Source organism: Dipteris shenzhenensis, chromosome 10 (assembly GCF_047967505.1).
Source record: "Dipteris shenzhenensis isolate YYH24624 ecotype China chromosome 10, Dip_SZ_1.0, whole genome shotgun sequence".
NCBI classification, from domain to species: Eukaryota; Viridiplantae; Streptophyta; class Polypodiopsida; order Gleicheniales; family Dipteridaceae; genus Dipteris; species Dipteris shenzhenensis.
In genome coordinates, this window is record NC_141605.1 from 20,912,209 (window position 1) to 20,937,204 (window position 24,996).

Consider the following 24,996-nt stretch of genomic DNA (forward strand, 5'->3'; position numbering starts at 1 on the left):
ATCTACTTATCCAAAACAGGATTGCCTCTATCAGCTGATTTAGTGTGGCAGGAGAACCTTATTGAGCCGTTTAGATGAATCTAGAAGGTTACCATGTCACCACTCTGATTGCGTTCTTCGTTTGTGGTGTCCATTTCAGATACCCAGCATCAATTTACGGCTAGAGAGAGCGATTGGGGATTTACCTCTTTCATGTCCTTACATGATCTTTACGATCCATCACGTGGTTACGTGGTCAGCGACACATTTGTGGTAGAAGCAGATGTTAATGTTAGAAAGATGGTGGACTACTGGGCCTATGATTCTAAAAAGGAGACAGGTTTTGTAGGCCTGAAGAATCAAGGGGCCACTTGCTATATGAATTCCCTTCTTCAAACTTTGTACCATATCCCTTACTTCCGAAAGGTGTTTATTATTCTATTCAAGCAAACTCTGTCATTTACTTAACTCCTGCCTGAAATGGCCTTTGCAAACATCCCTATATATTTATTACTAATTGTTTGCACAGGCAGTGTACCATATGCCCACCACTGAGAATGATGTACCTTCAAACAGTATTCCACTGGCTCTCCAAAGTTTGTTCTATAAAGTACAATACAACGATAGTAGTGTTGCAACAAAAGACCTCACCAAGTCTTTCGGCTGGGACACATATGATTCTTTCATGCAACATGATGTACAGGAGCTAAATCGTGTCCTTTGTGAGAAACTAGAGGATAAGATGAAGGTATTAATTAGATTTTTAAAGAAAGATATGTTTAGAGCGTTAATATCTTGTGATGCTTATATGCCTTTTGCATTGGAGTATCCAGGGAACAGCTGTAGAAGGTACAATTCAGCAGTTATTTGAAGGGCACCATATGAATTACATTGAGTGTATCAATGTAGATTACAAATCAACTCGCAAAGAATCATTTTATGGTATATGCTTTGCTCTCTACTTCCTTCTTGGTTTGAGGGAACTGGCCATACTATTGGGTTTATGACTCTAGCTGAGACGATGGCAAATGTTTATAATGTGTCTATAGATTTGCAACTGGATGTCAAAGGCTGCAAGGATGTGTATGCCTCATTTGACAAATACGTGGAGGTGGAGAACCTTGAGGGTGACAACAAGTATCATGCAGAGCAGCATGGTTTGCAGGTTGATTTGTGATTTGCTATTTCAAAGTTGATGCATCCATTTTCTGTTCATTATGTAACTTTCCACATGCCATGCTTTTGCAGGATGCCAGGAAGGGGGTGCTCTTTCTTGATTTCCCACCTGTTCTTCAGCTGCAGTTAAAGCGATTTGAATATGATTTTACACGGGACACTATGGTTAAGGTTGCTATCATTGTTTGTTTCAGTAAGAGTGAACGTGTAAGGTGTAGAAGTGAGACTTCAGGAGCTGGAAACTTCTGCTGCTTATGGTTCCTTGCTCTCTAAGGACCAAGTCGTTACTTTGCTTGATTATCTGTACTTTTTTGAAAACCAATGTTTTAAAAACGTTTGGCTTCTAGCTTGAATTTTATTCAGAGTGGCATTGATACTGAGGATGTGCAATTATTTTTTTGTCGTTTTTCACGCCTACATCATCTTAGTCCTTCATTGATGAAAGCCCCCGTCCTCATGTAGACATAGTACATATAGTCAAGTATTTAGAAGCCGTTTTGGTATTTTTACCTGAGAAAATCAGCTTTCCTGCTCTTATTGTGGATATGGTAGCTGTAATTTTATATTTAGCGGTTTTCTTGATGGCAGCTTATGCTTGTGTACTACTGAGATAATTGCAGCTTTGCTTACTAAATGACTTTGCCCTCCTATCGTTTTCTCTTCCAAACACCCTCTCTCTGTCTCTAGCAATCCTTTCCTTCGTCTCTCTCTGTCTTTGTCTCTGCTAAGTTTATAAGATTTGATTTTTTAAAGTCTTATGAAGGTAAATATTAAACATCAGAAAGCGTCGAGTCTACTCAGTAGATTCTAGTTTATATCAACTCAAAGGGCAAAGGACTGAACAATACCTTCTTTCATTTGTTTTGTTTCCTTTTGAACATTCTCTCTCTCTCTCTCACCCCCTCTCTTTGGGGGTGTGATCTACCGAAGAACGATTGGAGAAAATTTGAGTGGATACATGTGATTATGGGGTCCCCTCAATTCCACATGAGATAGTACAGGCAGAGTTCGCGATGACTCCAATACAGATTGATGCCATCTTTCAAACAATGACATTCATCCACAGAGTCTGGGACTTGAGATTATCAAGACTGGCACACTAGGAGTGACTGAGACAGGGGAGCATTTTCTATGGACCTACCCAGCCGATCATGAGATTAGGAGACAAACCGTTATCTCTACTAGGAGGGGACTCTCACGATTGATCCTTGCATTCGCCTACATCTACTTGAGATGCGCGACACAGAGAGCTCTACTATGACAGATTAGAGAGCGATCACACGACAAAGAGGATGATGGAGCACGACGACGTGCCTATGCATATGAGTTAGCCCCAGTACACAGGGGAATGGAGGTGGAGGAGATAGCTAACATGCAGCCGGCTTGAATTACTGAGAGGGACGCAGAGACCACCTGTGGCACAGAGAGTGACTAGATCACACTCAAATGAGGTCCGTCCTGTCACAGCTTTCCTTAGGGGAGACCGCTTGAGACGAGGGCTCACTCTGAACATAGCCCAGCAGGTTGAGAGATTGAGGAGACCACTTCCTTCTCCGCCACCATAGCGTCAGACAGCCCGATAGATGCAGATTCGAGACATTTTCACCGCTCATAGACGAGCCACCACGGTGCGTGGCTTCGGCTTCTAAGCAAGGGCTGTAGCGCTCTCTGTAGATCAGTTTTAGTAGTTTAGCAATCTTAGCACTCAGCAAGGGCCGTAGCGCGCTCTGTAGATCAGTTTTAGTAGGCAATCTTAGCACTCAGCAAGGGTCGTAGCGCGCTCTTTGCTCCAGCCCATTGAGGCCTGTATGAGATCATCCTTTTTGGTGTATTTTGTACCTTGTCCCATAGGCCCGCGAGGCCTTCCGCGGACGTTAATACATCTTATTTTCATTCTCTCTCTCTCTCTCACACACACACACACACGCATACACAACAAACTCTCTCTCTCACACATACCTGCCCGTGCACGTGTGCACACATTATCGGATGAGTGGTTTGCTGCACTCTTTGTACACATGATCATTTGACTCATGTCATGGCTCATGAGACATTCATAGACTACTACTTCACAGGAGAAGATGTGATCGACTAACGCCACGATTGCTACCTCGACTTTTAGGCATGCAAGGTTAGTAAGAGGTTGGACATGGGTCCCACAACGGGCCCCACAAGCACCCGACCATTTGGGGTACTATCAAAGCAGCCTACGTCGCCCTAGAGTACACCCTATAGAGAGGAGTCAATCGTGCCATCTATGGATCTTTGATATGTTTTAGAGATGTCTTAGTTGTCGATGGGATCCCAATTGGACCCACATAGAGCTTGTGAGAAGGGGAGACAGCAAAGTGAGAGCAAGGGCAGGAGAGTGAGAGCTGAAAATGATAGTTGCAATTAGATGAGTTTGTACAACTGAATAGAGTGATAGGTTTTGTCTAAGTGACAAAACCTTACCCTTCACTAACCGTAGTTAGTGAATTAATTGTGGTTAGGGGGAAAAGTGCCCCTAACCTACTTATTACATTACATTGGTCACTGCTAAATTACAGCAATAATTCTAACACCCCCCATGCAGTGCCAATGTCATGTACAAGGAAATGATCAATCACCAAAAGGAGATAAGTTCAGGGCACTGCGAAATGCCTCAAACTTTTCACGTGGAAGTGCTTTGGTGAAAATGTCTGTAACATTGTCATGTGTTGACACATAGATTATGCTGATCTCTCCTGCATGCAACTTCTCTATGACGTAGTGATAGTGAACCTCAATGTGCTTCGTGCGAGCATGAAACACAGGATTCTTTGCCACTGCAATAGCACTCTGACTATCAGTGAGAATTGGAGAAGGACCCTCCAATGAAATGAAGATCATCAAATAAACGACGCAGCCAAACACATTCAACTGTCGCTGTGAAAGCTGCCCTGTACTCAGCTTCACATGAAGAGGTAGCCATTGTAGATTGTTTCTTGCTCAACCAAGAAATACAAGCTTTGCCCAAAAAGAAACAATTGCCACTTGTGGACTGCCTAGTGTCATAATCTCCAGCCCAATTTGAGTCACTGTAGGCATGCATCTGCAAGTCACCCCGCTTGGGAAACATCAAGCCAAAAGACTTGGTACTTGCAAATAACGGAAGATGCGTTTTACAGCCTGTCAATGCATAGTCTTTGGGCTGTGCATATATTTGCTCACCTGAGAAAGTGCAAACTGAATATTAGGTCGTGTATTGCAGAGATAAATGAGGCATCCAACAGCCTGACTGTAGAGTGTGACATCAAATGATTCACCTGCTTCATGCATTGTAAGCTTCAGCCTCGGCTCCATGGGAGTAGCTATGGGCTTACAATCCTGCATGTTGAATTTGTCCAAGAGTTTTTGCACATACTTGGATTGAGACATACCGATGCCACTTTGCTCTTGAGTGAACTGGATCCCCAAATAAAAGTGTAGCAGTCCCAAATCTGACATGTCAAAAGTGGTCTGCAATTTAGCTTTAAAATCTGCAATATTATCTTCATTTGACCCTGTGAGCAGTAAGTCATCTACATAAAGAATGATGACTAAAATATCCCCCCCATCCTTCTTGATGTAGAGGGTGCTTTCAGTTGGACTGTTGTGCAGCCCCTTGCTGGCCAGAAAGACATGAATCTTTGCACACCATGCACGTGGGGCCTGTTTCAGCCCATACAAAGCTTTATTGAGCTTGCATACCTTAAGTGCATTTCCTGAAATTTCAAAGCCTGGAGGTTGTTTGACATAAACCTCTTCCAACAAGTCTCCATTAAGGAAGGCTGTTTTTATGTTGAACTGATGAACATTCCATTGAAAATTTGCAGCCATTGCGATAACTGACCGGATGGTTGTGATTCTGGATGTAGGAGCAAAAGTCTCCTCATAGTCTATGCCCTTTTTCTGAGCATATCCTTTTGCGACCAGTCTTGCCTTGTATCTGTCAATGGTGCCATCTTGCTTTCTTTTAACTTTGAAAACCCACCGTGTACCTATGGCATGTTTACCTGGTGGCAAATCGACAACTTCCCATGTCTGATTTTTTTGAATGGACTGCAATTCATCGTGCATGGCATTCATGCATTCATCCAATGCACATTATCCTGTGCCTCTTCAAATGTCCCAGGTTCCTCCTCATCAAGAAGAGTACCTGCATAAGCTGATTCAAACTGAAAGAGCACCTCCCCCATGCCTTACTACACTCTGAGTTCTGCCAGGTAATGGAGCATCAATTTTACTCTCCCTGAGAGCCCGTAACAGCCAATTTGGGACTGTTTTTGCTGCATGTATATCTGCAATTTCTTGTTGAACAACCTCTTTCACGGCTTGTGGAGGTGGTATGACATCCTGTGGCTGAATCGGAGCATGTGGAGGTATCTGAAAATTCTGATTTTCATCAGATATATCAGCAGGGGAACCCAAGGCAATGGGTAGTAAAGACATCACCGGAAGAAGAAGGCATATCAAATTCAGCTTGAGTGGAGCTGAATTTTCTGAAAATATTACATCTCTATTGACAATAATCTTGCGTGTGACAGGATTGTAGAGACGGTAGCCCTTGCTCTCTGCACTGTACCCAACAAAAATGCATTTGATTGCCTTATCAGACAACTTATGCCGAAACTCAACAGGCACATGAACATATGCAAGGCATCCAAAGACACGGAAATGATCCACAGAAGGCTTTCTCCCTTGCCAAACTTCATAGGGAGTCTTGGTCTTCAAAGCTTTTGTGGGTGCCTGATTCAAAACATAATTGGCACACATGAGACCTTCAAGCCAAAATTTGTGAGGCAATTTTTTGCTTTTTAGCATACATCTATCCATCTCCATAAGAGTACGATTTTTCCTCTCAGCTTTGCCATTTTGTTGAGGAGTTAGCCTCACTGTAAGCTGATGTACAATGCCCTTGTCTTTCAAAAAAGCATCAAAATCTGCAGACAAGTACTCCCCTCCTCTATCGGTGCGTAATGTCTGTATCTTGAGTCCGGATTCATTCTCAACCATGGCTGCAAAGTGTTTGAAAACCATAAACACTTTTGATTTGTGTTTCAGCCCATAAACCCAAGTGTAGTTGGAGTAGTCATCTATAAAAGTGACAAAGTAAAGATGACCACCCAATGATGGAGTCCTCATGGGACCACAGACATCACTATGGATAAGCTGTAATTTTCGAACAGCTTTAATTGATCCATCCTTCTTAAAAGGAGATCTGTGCATTTTACCAAGAATGCACCCTTCACAGGCATGTGGAGGAGGTGTTTCAAGAGGAGGCAATGCATCAACCATGGCATGTTTTTGAAGCGTCATCAAGCTGCCATAATGCACATGTCCATATCTGGCATGCCATAACTCCGCATTCTGCATAGCAGTAGTAGGAGTGGAAACTGCAAGAGCATGTGCTGGTCTTTTCTCATACATATTAAGCTGAAAAAGACCACGCAACAAAGTGCCAGACAATCTCAAGGCATAGTCATGCTCTCTATCATGGACTGCACACTTGTCATCTTCAAAAATGACCTGAAATCCAGCTCTATTAAGAGTGGACACTGAAAGTAGATTTTTTGTGATACTAGGCACATACAAGACATCAGAAATTCTGAATGTTGATCCATCAATGGCTGTAAGTTCAACTTCTCCTGTACCATGAACTGAATAGGAGGAGTTGTTGGCACATGTGACTTTTTACCAACGGGTGGTGGATGCAGAGATGTGAAAAGACACTTCGTGGAAGTGATATGCTTCGAGGCACCGCTGTCAAAATACCATGTATTTTGTGTCTCATTTACACTGAAAGCTGATGCATCCTTGGAAGAATCATAACTGCATGTTAGAAAAGCATAAGTGTCATCATTACAAGTGGCTGTACTATCCCGGGCAGCCAACTGAGAGTCTGAAATGCAAGACAAGAAGGCATAGTCGTGCTCCACAAAGTTGGCTGTAGCTTGCTCATTGTCAGATGCATGAGGAGCTGAATCTGAGACAGCCATGCCGGAGCTGTTTTTCTTTTCTTTTGCAAGTCTTTTCTTGCATTCTCCAATGTAGTGACTTGGCTTTTTGCTGTAATGACATATTCCCTTCTTCTTGGGCTTACCTGCATCACCCTTAGCCTTTTGAGAAGGCTGTCTTGAACCACTGGAAGGCTGATTTGCTGAAGTCTTTGCCTGTCCCTTTACTTTCTGTTCATCTGCTCGTGAAGCCATGTTTTTCCTGGTCTGCTCTTCCTGCAGCAGAAGTCCTATCAACTCGTGAAAAGTGAGAGGATTTACACCCCCCCTCAACGACAAATTCAGCGAGGTATGAAAGCTGAGATAAGACTCAAGAAGAGAATTGAGAGTAGTGGTAATCATCTCTGAATCAGGAATGATCTCATCAATATTCAGCAACTGCTCTCGTAAATCCTGTAGCTTTGTGAGGTACACTGACATGGAGTCACCCTCTTCCATATGTGTATGAGACAATTCTCTTTTCAAAAAAGACACCCTGGCATCATTCCGAGCTGCATACATGCTCTCCAAAATATCCCATGCTGCCTTTGAGGTCTTACACGATCGGATATGTGGAATGATGAATCTTTTCACTGAAAGAGAAATACACGACAAAGCTAAAGCATCTGCTCTGGAGTGGTAGGTATAACTGCACCAATAACTTGTGCTGCAGCTGTACCTTGTGCAAGACCTTTGCCTCCTCCTTGTTGGGGAGGGGTATTAGGTGCCACATTTGCTGGCTGGAACTCATCCCCACTTACATAGTCCCATAAATTACGAGAAATCAGAATATTGCGTACCATAAAACTCCAGAGGGAGTAGTTGGTACCATCCAGCTTATCCTCTTGTGAGAGACCATTGAAATCGAAATCATTCTGATTTTGCTGGGCCATGTCTGAGAAAGAAAATACAGCAAATGCAAATCTGAATTCCCTTGGTGGGAATGGAGTGCACAATCCCAAAAAACACAGCCAAACACTGGCTAAAAATGCAACTCAAATCTCTGTAATGTCTCTGTCAGAAATCTGCCAGAGCATCCAATTTCTCCCAAAACCTGCCAAAAGCGCGGTACGGACGAACTGCAGGTGTACGACCTAACAGCTTGTACGAACGTTGAGGCGCCACACGTGCGGGTACGGACGAACTGTACACAGGAGCTGTGCGGAACTGTATGGCGAACCGTACAGTCTGGCAACGAGCTGTACGGCTGAAGACTACTGTACAGCAACGATGGCGATGGGACAGTACGGAATGGCAACGCAGGTACAGTACGGGATTGTACGGAATTAGTCCGTATAGATTGTACGGATGGTCTGTACGGACGACGAACTGATGGAGCAGGGAGCTTGCGGGCTGGAGCTAGAGGCGAATGTGCAGCAGGAGCAAATGCAGAAAGAACTCGCTCTGATACCAAATGTGAGAAGGGGAGAGAGCAAAGTGAGAGCAAGAGCAGGAGAGTGAGAGAGCTGAAAACGATAGTTGCAATTAGATGAGTTTGTACAATTGAATAGAGTGATAGGTTTTGTCTAAGTGACAAAACCTTATCCTTCACTAACCGTAGTTAGTGAACTAACTGTGGTTAGGGGGGAAAACCTCTAAGTGAGGGAAAAGTGCCCCTAACCTACTTATTACATTACATTGGTCACTTCTAAATTATAGCAATAATTCTAACAGAGCTTAGGTTATGCACCTCAGACATTGGTCAGGCCATGAGATGATAGGATTTACTCCACGACTTAGAGCGCTCTCCCAGTCCATGCAATCCGTCTTGGGCTTTGTGTATTACTTTATCAACTTCCTAGTTTATCAGCTTAGCAGTAGGCTTTGTCTAGGTGTGATAACATCTCTAGTCTCCCCATGAGAGTGTATCCCTCTTGATCGATTTTGCCTCGCAGGGTTTTTTGCCCTTCGTAGACATTATTAAATCTCTCTTTCTCTCTCTCAAGAAAGAGCTTCATTGATCCACCAGGATACACACGAATCTATTTTCCCTACTCCTTCACTATATTGATCAGGCAGTTCTGTGTTTCATCACGCCGACTTTGTCTTAAGGGTGGAGAGAGGGTCACATTTGCACTTTATGTGATCATTAGGAGCATTTCACTTTCATATTCCCCGTATACTATGAGATCGGAGGTCGCTATCACTGTGTAGCCTTACTGGACCCTAGTTTGATTCTAGGAAACAATCCGTAGCTCTCGTAGTTAAATAGCAGCTGTAGAATTCAAATCGCAACAAGAGGAATCAATTCACAGCATGGGTAGTCAAGTTCACACTTGATCATAATCATCGCCTGAAAGCTGGAAACTCCGGACAGCAGCAGTAGAACTCAACGATGAAGTTGGAAATGAAGGAAGGGTGTGGGAGATGGAGGAAGAGAGAGAAGACACATCACTAGGGCCCATAAATAAGGGCTGGACCCCCCTAAGGTCGTTATTGCAATAGAATAACTTGTACAACTTGCTCACACAGGGAGCATGAAGCTGAGTACGATTCTAAGAGGTCAGAGGCTCGTCTTTTTACAAAAGATGGCTTTTACTGCTCTTCTCCATAGAGAAAGTGCTTTTCTCCGGCCCCTTTGTTGGGCTTTTGACGCTCATGGGCCCACTATTCTGCATTCCCTGGCTGGTCAAAAAGGTGTCTATCTTTGCATATACCAAGCTCGAGAATCTGGCCTTTCTTAACTTGCATACTTTGGCTTCCTTGCCAGGTTCCACAAATCCAATGGGTTGAGAAACATAGACCTCCTCTTGAAGGTCCCCATTCAAGAATGCATTTTTAATGTCTAGTTGATGGATCTTCCATCAAGGAAATGTGGCCAATGCAACGGCACACCTAACGGTGGTCATACGAGAAGTGAGGGCTTCATAATCTTTGCCTCTATTGTGCGTAGCCCTTTGCCATGAGACGAGCTTTGCACTTGTCTATGGAACCATCTGATTTTCTTTTGAGCTTGTATAACCATTTCGTGCCAATTGCCTTCTTGCCGGTAGGCAAGTCCAGCAATTCCCAAGTGTGGTTTTTCTTAATGGATTCAATCTCCACTTGCATTGCTTGCATCCAATGTGCATTGTTTGGTGCATCATCAAAGCAGTTAGGCTCATCTGCCTGAAGTATGCTGTTGACCCAAGCAAACTCATAGACATGGGCATTCTCAGTGTCTCTAGTGCCACTCTATGTATGGCCAGGAAGTGGTGCAGAAGCGTGCTGTCCTTAAGAGTGCAGAGCAGCCAACGAGGCACTGATCTTGCTTCCCACACCACTGTACTTTCACGTGCAACTTCATCATCAATTTCTTCCTAAGAAACAGGCTCAGCCATAGGCTGAACTGAGGCATCACCCACTGGAGTATCTTGCTGCAAATTCTGATTTCCACTGGCATATCAAGTACAACATCAAAGGAATTGGGCAAAAGGACCCTGATTTTTGCCAAAACCAGCAAGGTGCAGATCTGCATTTTCACCAAATATAACATCCCGACTAGTCATAACCTTCTTGGTCACGGGATTATAAAGTCTATACCCCTTTCGTTCACTGCTATAGCCAATAAGGGTGCACGTTTCTGCCTTGTCAAGTTTGCCACACTACTCGAGGCACAATGTGCATATGCTACACAACCAAATGTATGGAAATAATAGCCCACATTGGGCTTACGACCAAACCATGCTTGATAAGGTGTCATAACCTTAAGAGCGTCCGTGGGACATCTGTTTAGAATACGATTCGAGCACATCCAAAATTTGTGTGGCAACCCTTTTGCTATTTGCATACATCTCTCCATCTCCAAAAGTGACCGATTTTTCCTTTCAGCTTTTTCGTTCCGTTGAGTACACCTCACCATAAATTGATGTGTAATGCCCTTCTCAGCAAAAAATTGTTGCAATGCCTTGGATAGATATTCCCTCCTTGATTTTAACGCAGGGTTTGCAACTGGCATTTAGATTGATTTTCAGCCAAGGCCACAAAGTGTTTGATGACACCGTAACTTTGAACTTCTGCTTAAGAGCAAAGAACCAAGTAAAACATGTGAAGTAATCTATGAATGTAACATTATAAAGATGACCTCCAAGAGACGGAGTGTGCACGGGTCCACAAACATAAGTATGGACGAGCTGTAATTTTCGTGTAGCTCGGATTGCACCATCCTTGGTTTAGGGAAAACGATGCATTTTTATTTTTGAGGAGTCTCCAAACGAGGCAAGGCATCAACCATATTAAGCTTCTTGAATAACACAAGGCTGCCATAATTTACATGCCCAAACATGGCATGCCAGAACCTTGCATCCTATATGGCAAAGGTAGAAGCCACAAAAGCCGAATATGCTCCTTTCTCATAGGCTTGCTATAACCCGTGACATAATTTACTAGTGCAAACCAAGGCATAATCTCTCTTCTTGTCACGGACTGTACATGGGCATCCTCAAAGATAACCTGGTAACCTCTTCGAGAGAAAGAAGAGACAGAAAGTAAATTCTTCTTAATCCCAGGGACATACAAAACATCCTAGAGGCAAAAATTGGAACCATCCATAGCCATGAGTGAAAGTTCTCCAATTTCTTTAACTGGATAGGAAGAATTGTTGGCACAAGAAATTGACTAGCCAATTGGTGCACTGGATAACATATCAAAGAAAGATTTATGTGAGGTGATATGGCAGGAAGCACTGCTATCAAAGTACCATGTCTCAGCTGTCTTATTCACATTGAAAATATGTCTCTCAAGAAACATCATCGTTGCAAGTAAAGAAGGCCCAATCATGCTCAACAAAATGAGCAAAAGTATCATTGGAACCTGCATGATAAGATGAGCTTGAAACTGCCATACTAGACTCTTTTCTTCTCTCTTTGGCAAGCCTTGGGCATTTAGTGATGTGATGAATGTTGGAACTTACCTTTCTTGAAAGGCTTTGAGGCATTCTTTTTATCTTTCCCACTTGCATGTGCATGTCTAGAATCACAAACAACTCTTAGCAAACGTGTTGTGAAACACCTTGCTCAAGCAATAGAAACCACTGCCAAAGCCTATGCTAGGCTTGAAGATGCCCCTCAAATATAGCTATGATCTCAAAATTTCCTCCCAAAAACCAGCCAAAACTTGGCTCAAGAAGGCATAAACCCAACTGAATGCTTGATTATACTTGCAAAGGCGAACCCTAGTGGCACGAAGTGTCCTTAGCTCCTTATTACATAACATTGGCCTCTGCCAAATATTTCTAACATTGGAGTGTTCAACTCTAGATCCTTCATGAGCTGCTGCTTGAGACCATTACCTCTTTTGGCCATGACAACCAAATATACCAGGCTGAGAAGAGCCCATGCTAACTAGCTTACGTTCTCACACCAATGCCCCATATAAGCGAAGCATCTTCTTGAAATACCTAGCTGAAATTGCGAGTTTGCCTATATACAGATGAATACATTCTATCTCAAAGAAAGTGATTGAAAGTGCACTGCAAAAATCTAGACCTTGAGCTGGTAACTATGGACATCCACAAGAGATGATGACTGTTCTACCACATGCGGTGTCTATCCAAACTCATCCACGATACACAACAAATGGTCACAAAGCAAGAGTTGAAATCCTAGATGGTCTCTTCTACATTCAAGTTTTTTTGTTGCACAAATTCTCTCTTTATAGATTGCGACTAATCTAAGCTTTCAGATGAGCGAGCAAGTGCGCACACACATGGAAGACATAGTTGCTATGTGAAACATCTCCCCCCCAAGGTTAGCCTCTACTAACCCTAGGTTCTAGCACCACCTGCATCTCCGAGCATGTTTGCAAAACATCCATAGATCAATACCCAAATACTGGGACACGTGGTGTGGGCTAGTATCACACAATTATAGATCCCTTAGAATCATTCTTGAACTATAGACTAGGCAACACCTGGCCTTGTCCTCCCAAGTAAAACAGATGTATGCTATGGGATTAGGACTGAGTACATGCCAAGTGTGCTAGGTTTGGATGCTTGGAACAAGGGGATATCATAATAATATCTACTTCAAGGGGGTTAGGGATGAGGCTATATAGAGAATGGCTTAAGCATTGAGTTGGGGCATTAGACTAGTTGTGGCTTTGAGCCTTATAGCTAGTCCAAAGCAAATAATTGTCATGTGTGCATTTCTTTTGCACGTATGTGCGGATGCCCTTGGTACTGGCGTGATGTGTCCCACATTTGAAAGTGGGCTCTAATTCAGATTGAAACTGCACACGGTGTTGTGGTTTTAGAGGATTTGGGCATGTTCTTGGAATATGGGCTCTAATTGAGCTAGTTGGGAGATTGCTTGCTTGTTTTATATGCTAATTTTGAAACCTCCTTGAGTTTTTGTTAGGATTGATCGTAAGACACGTGGTAGGTAGCAAAGTGAGGCTATGCAAGAATTTTGAACTCAGCTTGCTACAAGGAAGCTGGGCAAAGAGTTAGTTGCATTGTAGGGCTAGGGCTATGGAAGGATAACTTGAAACTGGTTTATTTTAGTTCTTGGCTCTAAACATTGCACGAAGTCTACTTCTTTAAGATCGACTGACTGCCTAGCTGCTTTAGTGACTGGGTGATGATTGACATGTTAGTTTTTGGTGTCTTTAAAGGAAAGAATCCTGTCAGCTTCTACTTTAGTTCGGCCTTTGGTATGGGTTTTTTACTTAGAATCAGGGCCGACCGGGTAGCAAAAGGCTGTTTGTTTCAACGTAATCACGTCTATCCTTTTCACCATCTGTGGCATCTTTGTATTGTCCTATTCACATACAACAATCCTACACAGCAAATACTGTGTTTACAACTTAGAATGTAAGCTTGTGTTATGCTCACTAGGTTACCTTTTCTTCTCGCTTTTAAAGTGATCGATTGCTCAAATGTTTTGCGATTTCTTTTCTCTTCTCCCTTTTAAAGTGATTGCTTACTCAAATGTTTGATTATATTATGTAAATGTCTCCAATGTGTGAGTGCTATCACAGACTCATATTCCAATTTCTGTTTTTGTAAATCTTATCTTTGTTCTGATGTCATAGATTAATGATCGATACGAATTTCCAGTTCAACTTGACTTGGATAGAGATAATAGAAGGTATTTATCGCCGGATGCAGATCAGAGTGTACGCAACCTGTATACCCTCCATAGGTAAGGACCATGGTACCACTTCAATCATGCGCTGAACATTTTATTGTGAAAGGACTTTGAAGTTTGTACTGGTATTCTGAACGCTCTCATGTTGTAACAGTGTATTGGTTCATAGCGGGGGTGTTCATGGGGGGCATTATTATGCTTTCATCAGGCCGACACTGACAGATCAATGGTATTGAACATTTCATCAGATTCTGTGCGCACATACAGACACACATGCATGTGCACACACAGACATACTTGTGTGTGTGTGTGCGCGCACACACACACACACTTATTTGATCTGTGCAATGGGTCTTGTTTGTGTATCATGGTACAAAGCTTTGAATGTTGAGTTTATGGATTTATGCTATGTGTGCACGTTTTGCATTTGGCAGGTATAAATTTGATGATGAACGGGTCACAAAAGAAGAGGCAAAACGTGCACTGGAAGAGCAATATGGCGGAGAGGAAGAAGTAAGTACAATTCTGCTCTTTATTGGATCACATGGGCTGCTGCCTGCTGCGTAAATGATAGTTTTTGCAAAGATTATCAATTGATGGTGATGTGATTGATTGTCTTAACTTTATAATGTGCAGCTACCTCAACTGAATCCAGGATATAACAACACACCTTTCAGGTTTACAAAGTATTCGAATGCATATATGCTTGTATATATCAGAGAGTCAGATAAGGAGAAGGTTGTATGCAATGTGGATGAGAAGGATATTGCTGAACATTTACGGGTAACCCTCGCGATAAAAAAGATTGTTTGTCTGACATTTAATATGCGATTTGCCAAGCATGTGCCATGCTGTCTTACCTATAGGGCTATACCTATTACCATTTGAAAGTTGATTCATATGTTGATAAGAGTTGCCTCTTTTGTCTAGGTGAGACTGAAAAAGGAGCAGGAGGAAAAAGAGAGAAAAAGGAAGGAAAAGGCAGAAGCTCACTTGTACACAATTATCAAGGTTTAGTCTAAATGGCAGCTTGTACATAATTATCATCATGTTGTGATTCTCTTTCTAGGCGCTAGTCATGATTGATCTTATTGTGTCCATCTCAGGTAGCATGTGATGAAGATCTTGTCAATCAAATTGGAAAAGACATTTATTTTGACCTTGTGGATCACGACAAGGTCAGGAGTTTTCGGATACAGAAGCAGACTCCTTTTAAAGTTTTCAAGGTATTATGCTGAAATCTTTGAGGACTCTTATGAAAGAATCCTTGTTTTTACATTTGTTGCTGGGTGGCTGAAGGCAGTGTGAGCTATTATAATTTACTATATCCATTGTGTGCAGAGCTCTGACAGATGAAGATCTTTGTTTAAAAAGATTTGCATATGTGCATGCAAAAGAGCATATATTTAAAATATTCTACAGCCACCATTTGGTGCTTATAAAGTTGGTGTGAATGTTATAGTAACTAGTTTCTGCTATGAAGTAAGACCAAAAACTGCACTTTTCATTTTCTCTATCATGTGACGAGTGGCATTCTGGAACTCGTTGAACATACTTGCTGAAACTTTTGAAAGTGAGGATGTTTTAATGAAGATGTAATCTTGGAATTGCCTCATGCAGGAAAGTATAGCAAAGGAGTTTGATATCCCTGTGGAATGCCAGAGATTTTGGCTTTGGGCAAAACGGCAAAATCACACTTACCGCCCAAATCGACCTTTAACGGAATCGGAAGAAGCTCAGCCTGTATAAAGCTGCTGACTTAAAACATTTTTGCAGTAACCTTGCTGAAATTCTGAGGACTGGGAAGTTGACAAGTCAGATCTTGCAATGATGCAGGTAGGCATTTTGAAGGAGAATTCAAACAAAGCTTACAATGCCGAATTAAAGCTGTTTTTGGAAGTCAACCGAAGCAAGGTAAACAGTTTGTACATACTCATGACATCAATGGGTTGTGGACAGGAACCTTGTTCAATTAGATTATGGTAGTTAGGACTAAAATAGAGACATACAATATTTACCTGGAGCACATGCTAGCGTTCATATCCATTGCAGGCACGTTTAGCAGGTTCTGCCTGCTTATAAGTTTGGATGTCTTTATGCCATCAGGACCAAGGGATTCTTCAATGTCCTCCTGAGAAAATGAGGGAGGATATATTACTCTTCTTCAAGCTGTATGATCCGACAAAAGAAGAGCTTCGGTAACTTTTTTGTCCATCTACTTTGAGCTGTTTGCTACGAGGTCTTGTAACACCTGTTAAGCTCTGATAGTCTTTGCGTCTGTGCAGTTATGTGGGAAGAACATTCGTGAAAGCTGGAGGCAAGCCCCGGGAGATCTTGGAGAAACTGAATGAGATGGCTGGATTTCCTCAAACTGAGGAGATTGAGCTTTATGAGGTTCATTTGAAATGCCCAATTAAAGCTTTGTGCTATTCGGTTGATATGCCTCTCTAACCTTATATTTTTGTTTAGTCAGTAAGCTTGAGCATGGTTATGCTGCTGAGTATTAGTACAACAAGAAGTAGTGTTTCGTCCTTGATGGCTTAACGTAGATCCCCATGGGATTGAGATCGCATCACAAATGTGTCTTTTTTTGGAATAATTAAGTGTCTTATTATTATATATGGTTCAGGCCTTTGCCTACTAGTAACTTGCAACACCAAGTCGTAGGCCCCAACTCATGCTTATCTGCTCTTCTGTAGCTGGGCTTGTGCCCATTTTAACACTCTTCTAATTCTTGCTTTGATGAAGTTTCCTCTAGTGCTGCTAGCAGTTGTTAAGGCTGTGTGTGCCTTTCTCTCCTGGACAAATGAAAAAGCTTAGTATGTTGTGTGTGTATACGTTTACAAACATATACTTATGGATCTACTTAATAAGCTACAAATTATATTATCGCTTAGTTTTTAAGGAATTGTTCTCTTTTGATTTGCAAGAAAAATAATTAATGAATCCTTTCTTTTGTTCGAGCTTTTATTAAATTCAGTGTGGCTTATTGCCGTGAAATGATGCGAGTTCAGCTGGTTCTTAAATGCGTTGTGGGATTGAAGATGTGATCCTTGATCTACCAAAATTGTTTGCTAGCTCCTTAACTCTGTACCTTTACCTTGACCCCAAGATTTCAGGAAGGTCCTGAGCTTGATATCTTGTCCTTGCCAAGAATGCGGTGTACTTAATGAAGCATGGATGGTTTCTTCTTCATAATTTCTTGCATAGCTGAACTCTTGGTGGAACATTAAATGGTTCCAGCCAGCATGACACGGCTTGGCACAATCGAGGCAGCAAGAGAACATTCGTATTTGTTGAGTTCTTTAATTTTTCTCCCCTACTTGACATATGTCCTCCTCTTCCTTCTTTTAGAAAATTTGAGATGATGTCATATCTTAGTCCCTCCTGAAGCTTGTTTGCTGGCCACTTCCATTTTTGCACCCAAAATTTGATTAGAAAATCACCAGCTTTCTGCTCTTGTGATGGTGGCAGGATGTGAAGCGAAATCCATTTTGTGTTAACTTTTGGGAGTTCTGCAACACAAGCATATGCACATCTTGTTGCAAGTCCAAGCTCTTGAATATTTTGATAGGCAAAGATTGTGGGAGATTTTAAAGGCAAGGAGAAGGGCTGAGTCTAACAATGCCTACAGTAACAAACTTTTCTATTTTGACTAGCCATCTGGCATGAACTCAACACGATCTATGTAAACTTGTAAAAATTAACCTACTTAGTGGATGAAGAAGTGGAGTGTGACAAAAGATCAACACAAAATACAAAATATGATACATGTGCATCTAGACAAGGAGAGATGCTCATAGGTGCACCTAGGTAGCTTGGAAGTAGGGGGAGCAAAATCTAGAAGGCTACTGTGTAGGTGTCAAACCAATTAGCTTACTTAGTACTCGGCCCATGTGGCCGATCTAGAATCGGCCTTGTTGTAGTACTTGTCATCCTTTTGGTTGGGGTGGACGATCCAAATTTGATCCTTTGCCTAGTTTATCTACCGAATCATTCGTTGGCCTATTAAATGACGTATGTGGGCTTCTTGTTGCCCCGTGTGTGGCCTGTGGTTGGCCACTCATGATGAGGTCGAGCATTGATGATTTCAAGAAAGCATGCATTTGTGCTCAACACTTCCCAAATGCCGATTTAAGCTCCATATTGGGCATCCCCTTAAATGTCTTGCTCAAATTTAGGAGTTACACCCAATGAACATGCTAAGCTTCTCATTAAGTCTTTCATCAAGATATAGTTTCATCTGCCTTTTCATCTTAGGCACTTGATTCGCATGCAGTGGTTTCTTTTAAGCTTTTGTTCTCAAGTGACAATCCACGTTCATCAGGTGACCTGAAATTTTTAGATTTTCTTGATTGATTTTGATGTCTTGCCATTGTGTACAGTATAGTTGATTACGACTGCATTGCTTGGAGGTTTTCTTGTGATTAGATTGTTTTGAAGTATGTTAACTTATGGCTCAGGGGTTTTGTTAGTTGAAGTCTACGTTGCTTTCTGTCGAGAGAGTGCTTTATTTGGAAAGGATTTTCTAGATATTTTCATAAAGTTGCTCCCCTTCCTTTGCTTATGTGCACAGGAAATCAAGTTTGAGCCGAACGTGATGTGCGAACGTATAGAGAGGAATCTGTCTTTCAAAGCCTGCCAGGTGATGTTCTGTTCTGCCAATGGTGGTTGTCCCTGAGGATTTGGAAATATTGGATTTGGTAGGTCTTGATGACGGACTTGGAGTTGTGGTCTTGATCATGATGAATATCATTGTAGAGAGATGGGACCTTAATAAATTACATGTATTAGAGGTGGTTTCATCTACAGATGAAATTTAACAGTTGTTTTTTTTAATGCAGAGGTCAAATTTAAATTTTAATCTAGCTGAGTGTCTATTGTAAGGTGTCCAAAAAGTGATGAAATAGTACTGTGTATCAGTTTCCTCAGCTCGTTTAAGGCAGGAAATTTCTCGTCCATTGATGCCATTCTTCTTGAGAACACATGTTTTAATCAGGAAGTAGGGCATAATGTGGTGTAAGCCATCTCGTCTGGCAAAAAGATTTTGGGGTTGGAAGGCAACCTGATGGTAGGTGAACCCCTTGCGCTTCATGTGCCTTGACTTACTGATAGAGGCACATCCAAGCTTGCTTGGGTGCAGACTCTCATAATGAAGGCTAATAACATTTCTTTAAGGAAAAGTGCAAGACATTGCCCATTTAAAAGTGGATACATGAGGTCCTTCAAGATCCACTTCGTCATGTTTCTTGTCTCAAAGCGATTATATGTTGTGCACCGCGATTTGCGTTGGACAGTGGTATTCGATTCACAGATGCTCACCTTGTGCAAGTCTCCATCTTTGATACTTGATTGTGGCAGTATATAGAGGCCAATCTCTCCATAAGCAAGAGGAAGTCTTGCGACCAGATCTCGCCCCCATCTCACAATTGATGGAGTAGCTCATAAAAGACCGCCTTTCCTGTACGACATCCTTTATTTCAACCAACCTACAGAAGCATTTTCTTATCAGTTATAAGGTTTAACTTACAACTTAAGTCTTACGACTTCCAAATTACATCTTTTGCACATGTAATCACCTAGATGTAAAAAGGGCAGTTCAGCTCCGTGAGTATCCTTGCATCAAGTGACATAGAAGACCTAGGGTGCATCCCTCCATATCTATCATGGGTAACATCACAAATAATGGCCTCAGAGCAGTCACACTGGTGTTAGCAGTTCTGGGTAGCTGCTCATCGCTGTGCAGCACATGTGCATGGACTTTGTTATCCATTCCATCCAACCTCAGGAGGGGAGTTGTCTATTCACAAAATCTGTAAGATAACCTTCCCTAATCTCGTCTTGGTTTAGAGGATCCTCACTTTCCATTGGGTTACTTCCATGCTAACGTACTTCAAACCTGATGTGCAAGTCTCCATTGCATGCATGGTAACCTCCCTTTGTCATGGCTGAGTCTGCCCTTCACCTCCGGAGTGCGGACAGAAACTTAGTACGAAGACTTTGTATAAATGGATGCTCAAGTATGTGTGGGGGTGTGGATTTGTATGTGTGAGAGCATATGTTTATACTATGGTTTACACCCATTGTTGGGCGCTGATGACGTCAGTGGGGATGTCACAGTAGCTAGTCCTTGCTATGCGTGATGGAGTTTATGGTTTTCAGTCTTACGAGTGACTTATCGTGAGATTGAAACTGCACTATGTTGTGTTTTTAGAGGATGAGTTTGGGAATGTTCCTGGATTCATCTAGGCATATGCTTTTTCCGTATTAGCGGACATGCAAATTTCACCTTGTGAAGTTTTCGTCCAAGTTGCGGCCTGTTGGTATTGCGATAATTCTTTCTATCTTAAATGATGCATTGCCCTATCAGCTAGATTTAGATGCTTGTTTGGGTGAGACTAAAATGAAATTGTTTAGACTTCACAAGCAGTTGTAGCTTGAATGAAGAGATTTTGGACTACTTTTTGATTAGCCTTCTAGCCTTCGTCATGGCTGAGTCTGCCCTTCGCCTCTGGAGTACAGACAGAAACTCAGTACGAAGACTTTGTATAAATGGATGCTCAAGTATGTGTGGGTGTGTGGATTTGTATGTGCGAGAGCATATTTTTATACTATGGTCTACACCCATTGTTGGGTGTTGATGACGTCAGTGGGGATGTCATAGTAGCTAGTCCCTGCTATGCGTGATGGAGTTTATGGTTTTCAATCTTATGAGTGACTATCGTGAGATTGAAACTGCAGTATGTTGTGTTTTTAGAGGATGAGTTTGGGAATGTTCCTGGATTCATCTAGGTATAGGCTCCCTTTTGGACCCTTGATGTGTCTGTGTAGACCACCATGTTTCTTCCTTGTAAGGTCTCAGCAAAAAGCTGTCGGGTGAGGACCATGAATTCCCATATAATTCTTAAGTGCAATAATTCGGCAGTGATAGTTCCACAGGTTGTGCATTCCTATTCGGTGAGAAGGGGTCGGATAATGAGAGGGAGGGAGAGATTTATTGGCGTCCATGAAAGCTTAAATGACATATGAATACAATGATAGATGCATCATATGATCCAGACCCTGGAACTTGAGGTGCTTACTGTAACGGTTAATGAGGTAATCTGAAATAAAGGTGAATAGGCTGCGCATGTTCATCTGTTGGTGTGAAACTCAGACAAGTGCCATACAACATGGAAGTGTGAGAAGATGGCTTTGTGAGAATTGTTACTGCCTTCAAACTGGGTCAATTTGAAGGTTGAGCGCTATGAATTGCCACCGTGGTTGAGTATTGCTTGAGGTTGTTACCTAAAAACTGTCAGGCCAACTGTTTGCACAACTAGGATAGGTTGCTTCAATTTTCTATGGCTACTGCAGACAATAATTTCAAAGATTGTATTCTTTTAAAAAGATAAATTGGTAGATAATCTTAGTGTGCATTGTCATCTATTAAGTGGAGGAATGAGATGTATGCTCTTTTTTGTTTACTGTTATCAATGATTGAGTATCTAGAAAGAGTATGTAGAGTGCTGGAAAAACAATGGGTCGTTTGGGCGTTAAAATATTTTTTATAATCATATATTGTATTTTTCTATTTAAAATTGCAGTGTTCTTTGACAATTTCGTTTGTGCAATTTATTAAGTTATGCCTATCAAAAGTATTAACCCTTTTTTTCTGTTTTGGGGGGGGGGGGGATTCAGCTGGAAGATGGTGACATTGTTTGCTTTCAAAAAGCCCCCACCACGGAAGTAAAAGAAAAATGTCGCTTCCCAGATGTTCCATCATATTTGGAGTATGTGCACAATAGGCAGGTATTATATTACAATGCTCTTTGCAAGTTCCGGCTAGATCAGGCCATCTAAATTTGCTGTGGTAATGCATATAATTAGCGTCTGAATGGGTGCTGGTGTTTTGATCTGGGTAGTTTTATGTGCTACAAGACTTTGAGGTGTCTTGCAGGCTTCCTGTAAATTCAGATGCTTGTTTTTGGTCTGGGTTCTTTCGTGTGCTAGATATACTCCCAAGGTGTTTTCTAAGCTTTCTGTAAAGGAAAGTCTTGTGTATACATGCTTTTGGATTGTATGCAGAGGGTTTTTTTAATATAGGGGTCATTCAATTCTGTGCATTTCGAAGACTAATTGAATATAGGACATCCTTTCATCAAAACACCTTTGGGAAATTTTCAAGGAATGAGAACCCCCACTGCAAAGCTGCATGGATGGTGGCGGGACCTTCCATTCTACCCCACTTGGTCATGCGATACTCTTTAGCTCTTTCTAGATAGGTGATGATCTGGCACAAGACATCTGTAGATTGCGTGTAAGGCTCGTGCTGCAAACTCTGCGAGTATTATATCATGCTGAGTGCACCTCTTCCCACAGATCATACATGAAGCATTGTTGCCTATAACTCCTCTTTCCAATCTAGCCAGTTAGGCATGTCCTCTAATCAGTTTGACTTGAGTGGTTGCTTTCATGCTAAACCCACAAAAGTGAACGATTTGTGCTGGAGTTGGGCATTATTCCTATTAGATCTCAATGTAGAAGTGTCTATTATCAAGGGATGATATCCTCTTGAAAATCCAATAGCTCTGCTTGTTTGTTACAGGTCTTGCCATAAAATCCCCAAGCATTAGAATATTATCCTGTTGCTGGATGTCCCCTCTTACCTCTTTTCTTCAGTTCTCACTCCTTCTCCCCCTTCCTCTCTCTCACTTCTGCTAATTCTTCCCTCGTCTCCGAATCTCTCCCTACCCTTTTCTTTAGTCCCTTAATGGCACTGTGCATGATATTGCTCTTTGCTGAAATATCTTGACACTAGTAATACACTCTCCTTTCCTTGCTTGACACTGAAGATAATGTGATGTGTTGCTCCAGATTGTACATTTTCGTCGGTTGGAGGCACCCAAAGAAGAAGGGTTTTTTCTGGAATTGTGAGTATTTATTAGTTTTTTTGTAGAGTATAGGTAATAATTATATTTCTGTCTCATTTGCAGGCTGAAATTTAATGAATTTTACATGTTTGTTACATGCCTTTTTTCCTTTGTCAGATCTAAACAGCACGGTTATGATGAGGTGGTGGAGCGAGTTGCATCTGAATTGGGCATTGATGATCCCTCAAAGATCAGGCTGACTGCTCACAATTGCTACTCGCAACAGCCAAAGCCACAGCCAATCAAGTATAGGGGTGTCGACCGGCTGACTGACATGCTCTTACACTATACACAGGTTTCGTCTTAGTTTTCGTTGGAAGGGGGGGGTGGTGTGCCATAATTACTTATGTCAGGTTTTTGTTTGGATGCTTGCTGTTAGTTTGTACATAATAAATTTGTTACCTGATTGGGAAATGGTTTTACTTTTTCAGGTTTCAGACATCTTGTACTTTGAAGTGCTGGATATCCCCCTGCCTGAGCTGCAAGGTCTGAAGACCCTAAAAGTGGCATTTCACAATAGCCGCACTGAGGAGGTGAATTGGGAATATATATTTTATGACTAGTGACCAATGTGTTTTTGTTGTTGTTGTTGAAATGATTGTGAAATTACTGTTTTGAGGTGCAGGTTTCTGTCCATAGCATAAGACTTCCAAAACAGAGTACTATTGGTGATGTTATTGATGAGCTAAAGGAAAAGGTATGGGACAGGCAGTTGCGAGCTTTTGTGTAAAGTGCTGTCGCCTCCTATGACACACCATTAAGGGGTCGTAGGAGGCAATTTTGAATTTATGGTTTGAAGTCCTGTGAGGTGGCTTGCATCAGTATTAGCTTTAATTGTTTATGGCATAATAGGATCGACTGTTGCCTGTCAACTTTTATCAGTCTGATGAATCATCTTTAAGGAGTCTCTGGAATGCATCTGACACCATATAATTCTAAAACTTATAAAGATCCTCTTAACACTCACACAGTCTTCTTTTTGGGAAAAAACCCTTCAAATTAAGACTCATAAATAGTCTTCAAGTTGAAATACTCTTAATTTAAATCTGGTGTGCATGTGCATGCATATATGAAAGAGAGAGAGAGAGAGAGAGAGAGAGAGAGAGAGAGAGAGAGATTATTACTGTCTTTGGGAGGCCTCGTGGACCTATGAGACAAAGTACAATATCAGAGTCACTCATGCTCATACAAGCCACTATGGGCTGAAGCAAAGGGCAAGACCCTTTGCTGAGTACTGTACTAAACTAAGCCCAAAAGCTCAAACTCAAAGCTCAAAGGTAGAAGCTAATAGCTAATATTCAATCTCCAAGTCAGTGTAGGCCATCTCTTGGTGGTTCTAGTGATGCCCTATAGGCCATGGTATGTGCCTTGTAGGCATAAATATAGGCACTTGTAGTGTTAGTGCCTTTTAGGCCACATAGGACACTTAGTCCTATGTGACACCAAGGACACTTAGTCCTAGGTCTAGGTACAAGTACCTTGTATTCCTTTTTTTCATCTATCCTAGTTGACGTAACGGCAGACTCTATCGACTCTTTGTGCCTTGCTCTCTCTCTCTCTCTTTCTATTCATCGATCCTACAGTGGTATGAGAGCTAGATTTGACTCGTCTTCCTGCCCCGGACCTTCATTTCTCCCTGCACTCCTTTCCGTACAGTCCGTACGACTGCACGGATGACCTTACTTAGCCTGCACATAGGACGACCGTACTTCGCCGTACATCTCTCCATACAGATGTACGGAAGATCTAGTACCTGTTTCGTACTGCATTCTGTACCTGCATCGTCGTACCTGCACGTGGGAGCATACCTGCTCCGTACAGCTCCGTACTTGAGTAGTTGTACAAATCCGTACCTATGCCACTGTA

The 24,996-nt window shown here is 42.0% G+C and overlaps 1 protein-coding gene across 1 annotated transcript in view; it reads left to right on the forward strand.

Moving 5' to 3' along the window:
• Positions 1–24,996, forward strand: part of LOC147897540 (ubiquitin C-terminal hydrolase 12-like) — a 36,789-nt gene that overhangs the window by 845 nt on the left and 10,948 nt on the right. The window contains exons 5-25 of the mRNA XM_087379936.1: positions 140–405; positions 509–727; positions 813–921; positions 1,029–1,144; positions 1,228–1,326; positions 14,163–14,272; positions 14,373–14,447; positions 14,653–14,731; positions 14,855–15,001; positions 15,149–15,229; positions 15,325–15,444; positions 15,839–15,961; positions 16,055–16,132; positions 16,325–16,416; positions 16,504–16,612; positions 18,795–18,863; positions 21,899–22,009; positions 23,075–23,130; positions 23,248–23,425; positions 23,562–23,663; positions 23,756–23,827. Of these exons, the coding sequence (XP_087236062.1) occupies positions 140–405; positions 509–727; positions 813–921; positions 1,029–1,144; positions 1,228–1,326; positions 14,163–14,272; positions 14,373–14,447; positions 14,653–14,731; positions 14,855–15,001; positions 15,149–15,229; positions 15,325–15,444; positions 15,839–15,961; positions 16,055–16,132; positions 16,325–16,416; positions 16,504–16,612; positions 18,795–18,863; positions 21,899–22,009; positions 23,075–23,130; positions 23,248–23,425; positions 23,562–23,663; positions 23,756–23,827 (2,411 nt within the window). The remainder of the gene's footprint in view (positions 1–139; positions 406–508; positions 728–812; positions 922–1,028; positions 1,145–1,227; positions 1,327–14,162; positions 14,273–14,372; positions 14,448–14,652; positions 14,732–14,854; positions 15,002–15,148; positions 15,230–15,324; positions 15,445–15,838; positions 15,962–16,054; positions 16,133–16,324; positions 16,417–16,503; positions 16,613–18,794; positions 18,864–21,898; positions 22,010–23,074; positions 23,131–23,247; positions 23,426–23,561; positions 23,664–23,755; positions 23,828–24,996) is intronic.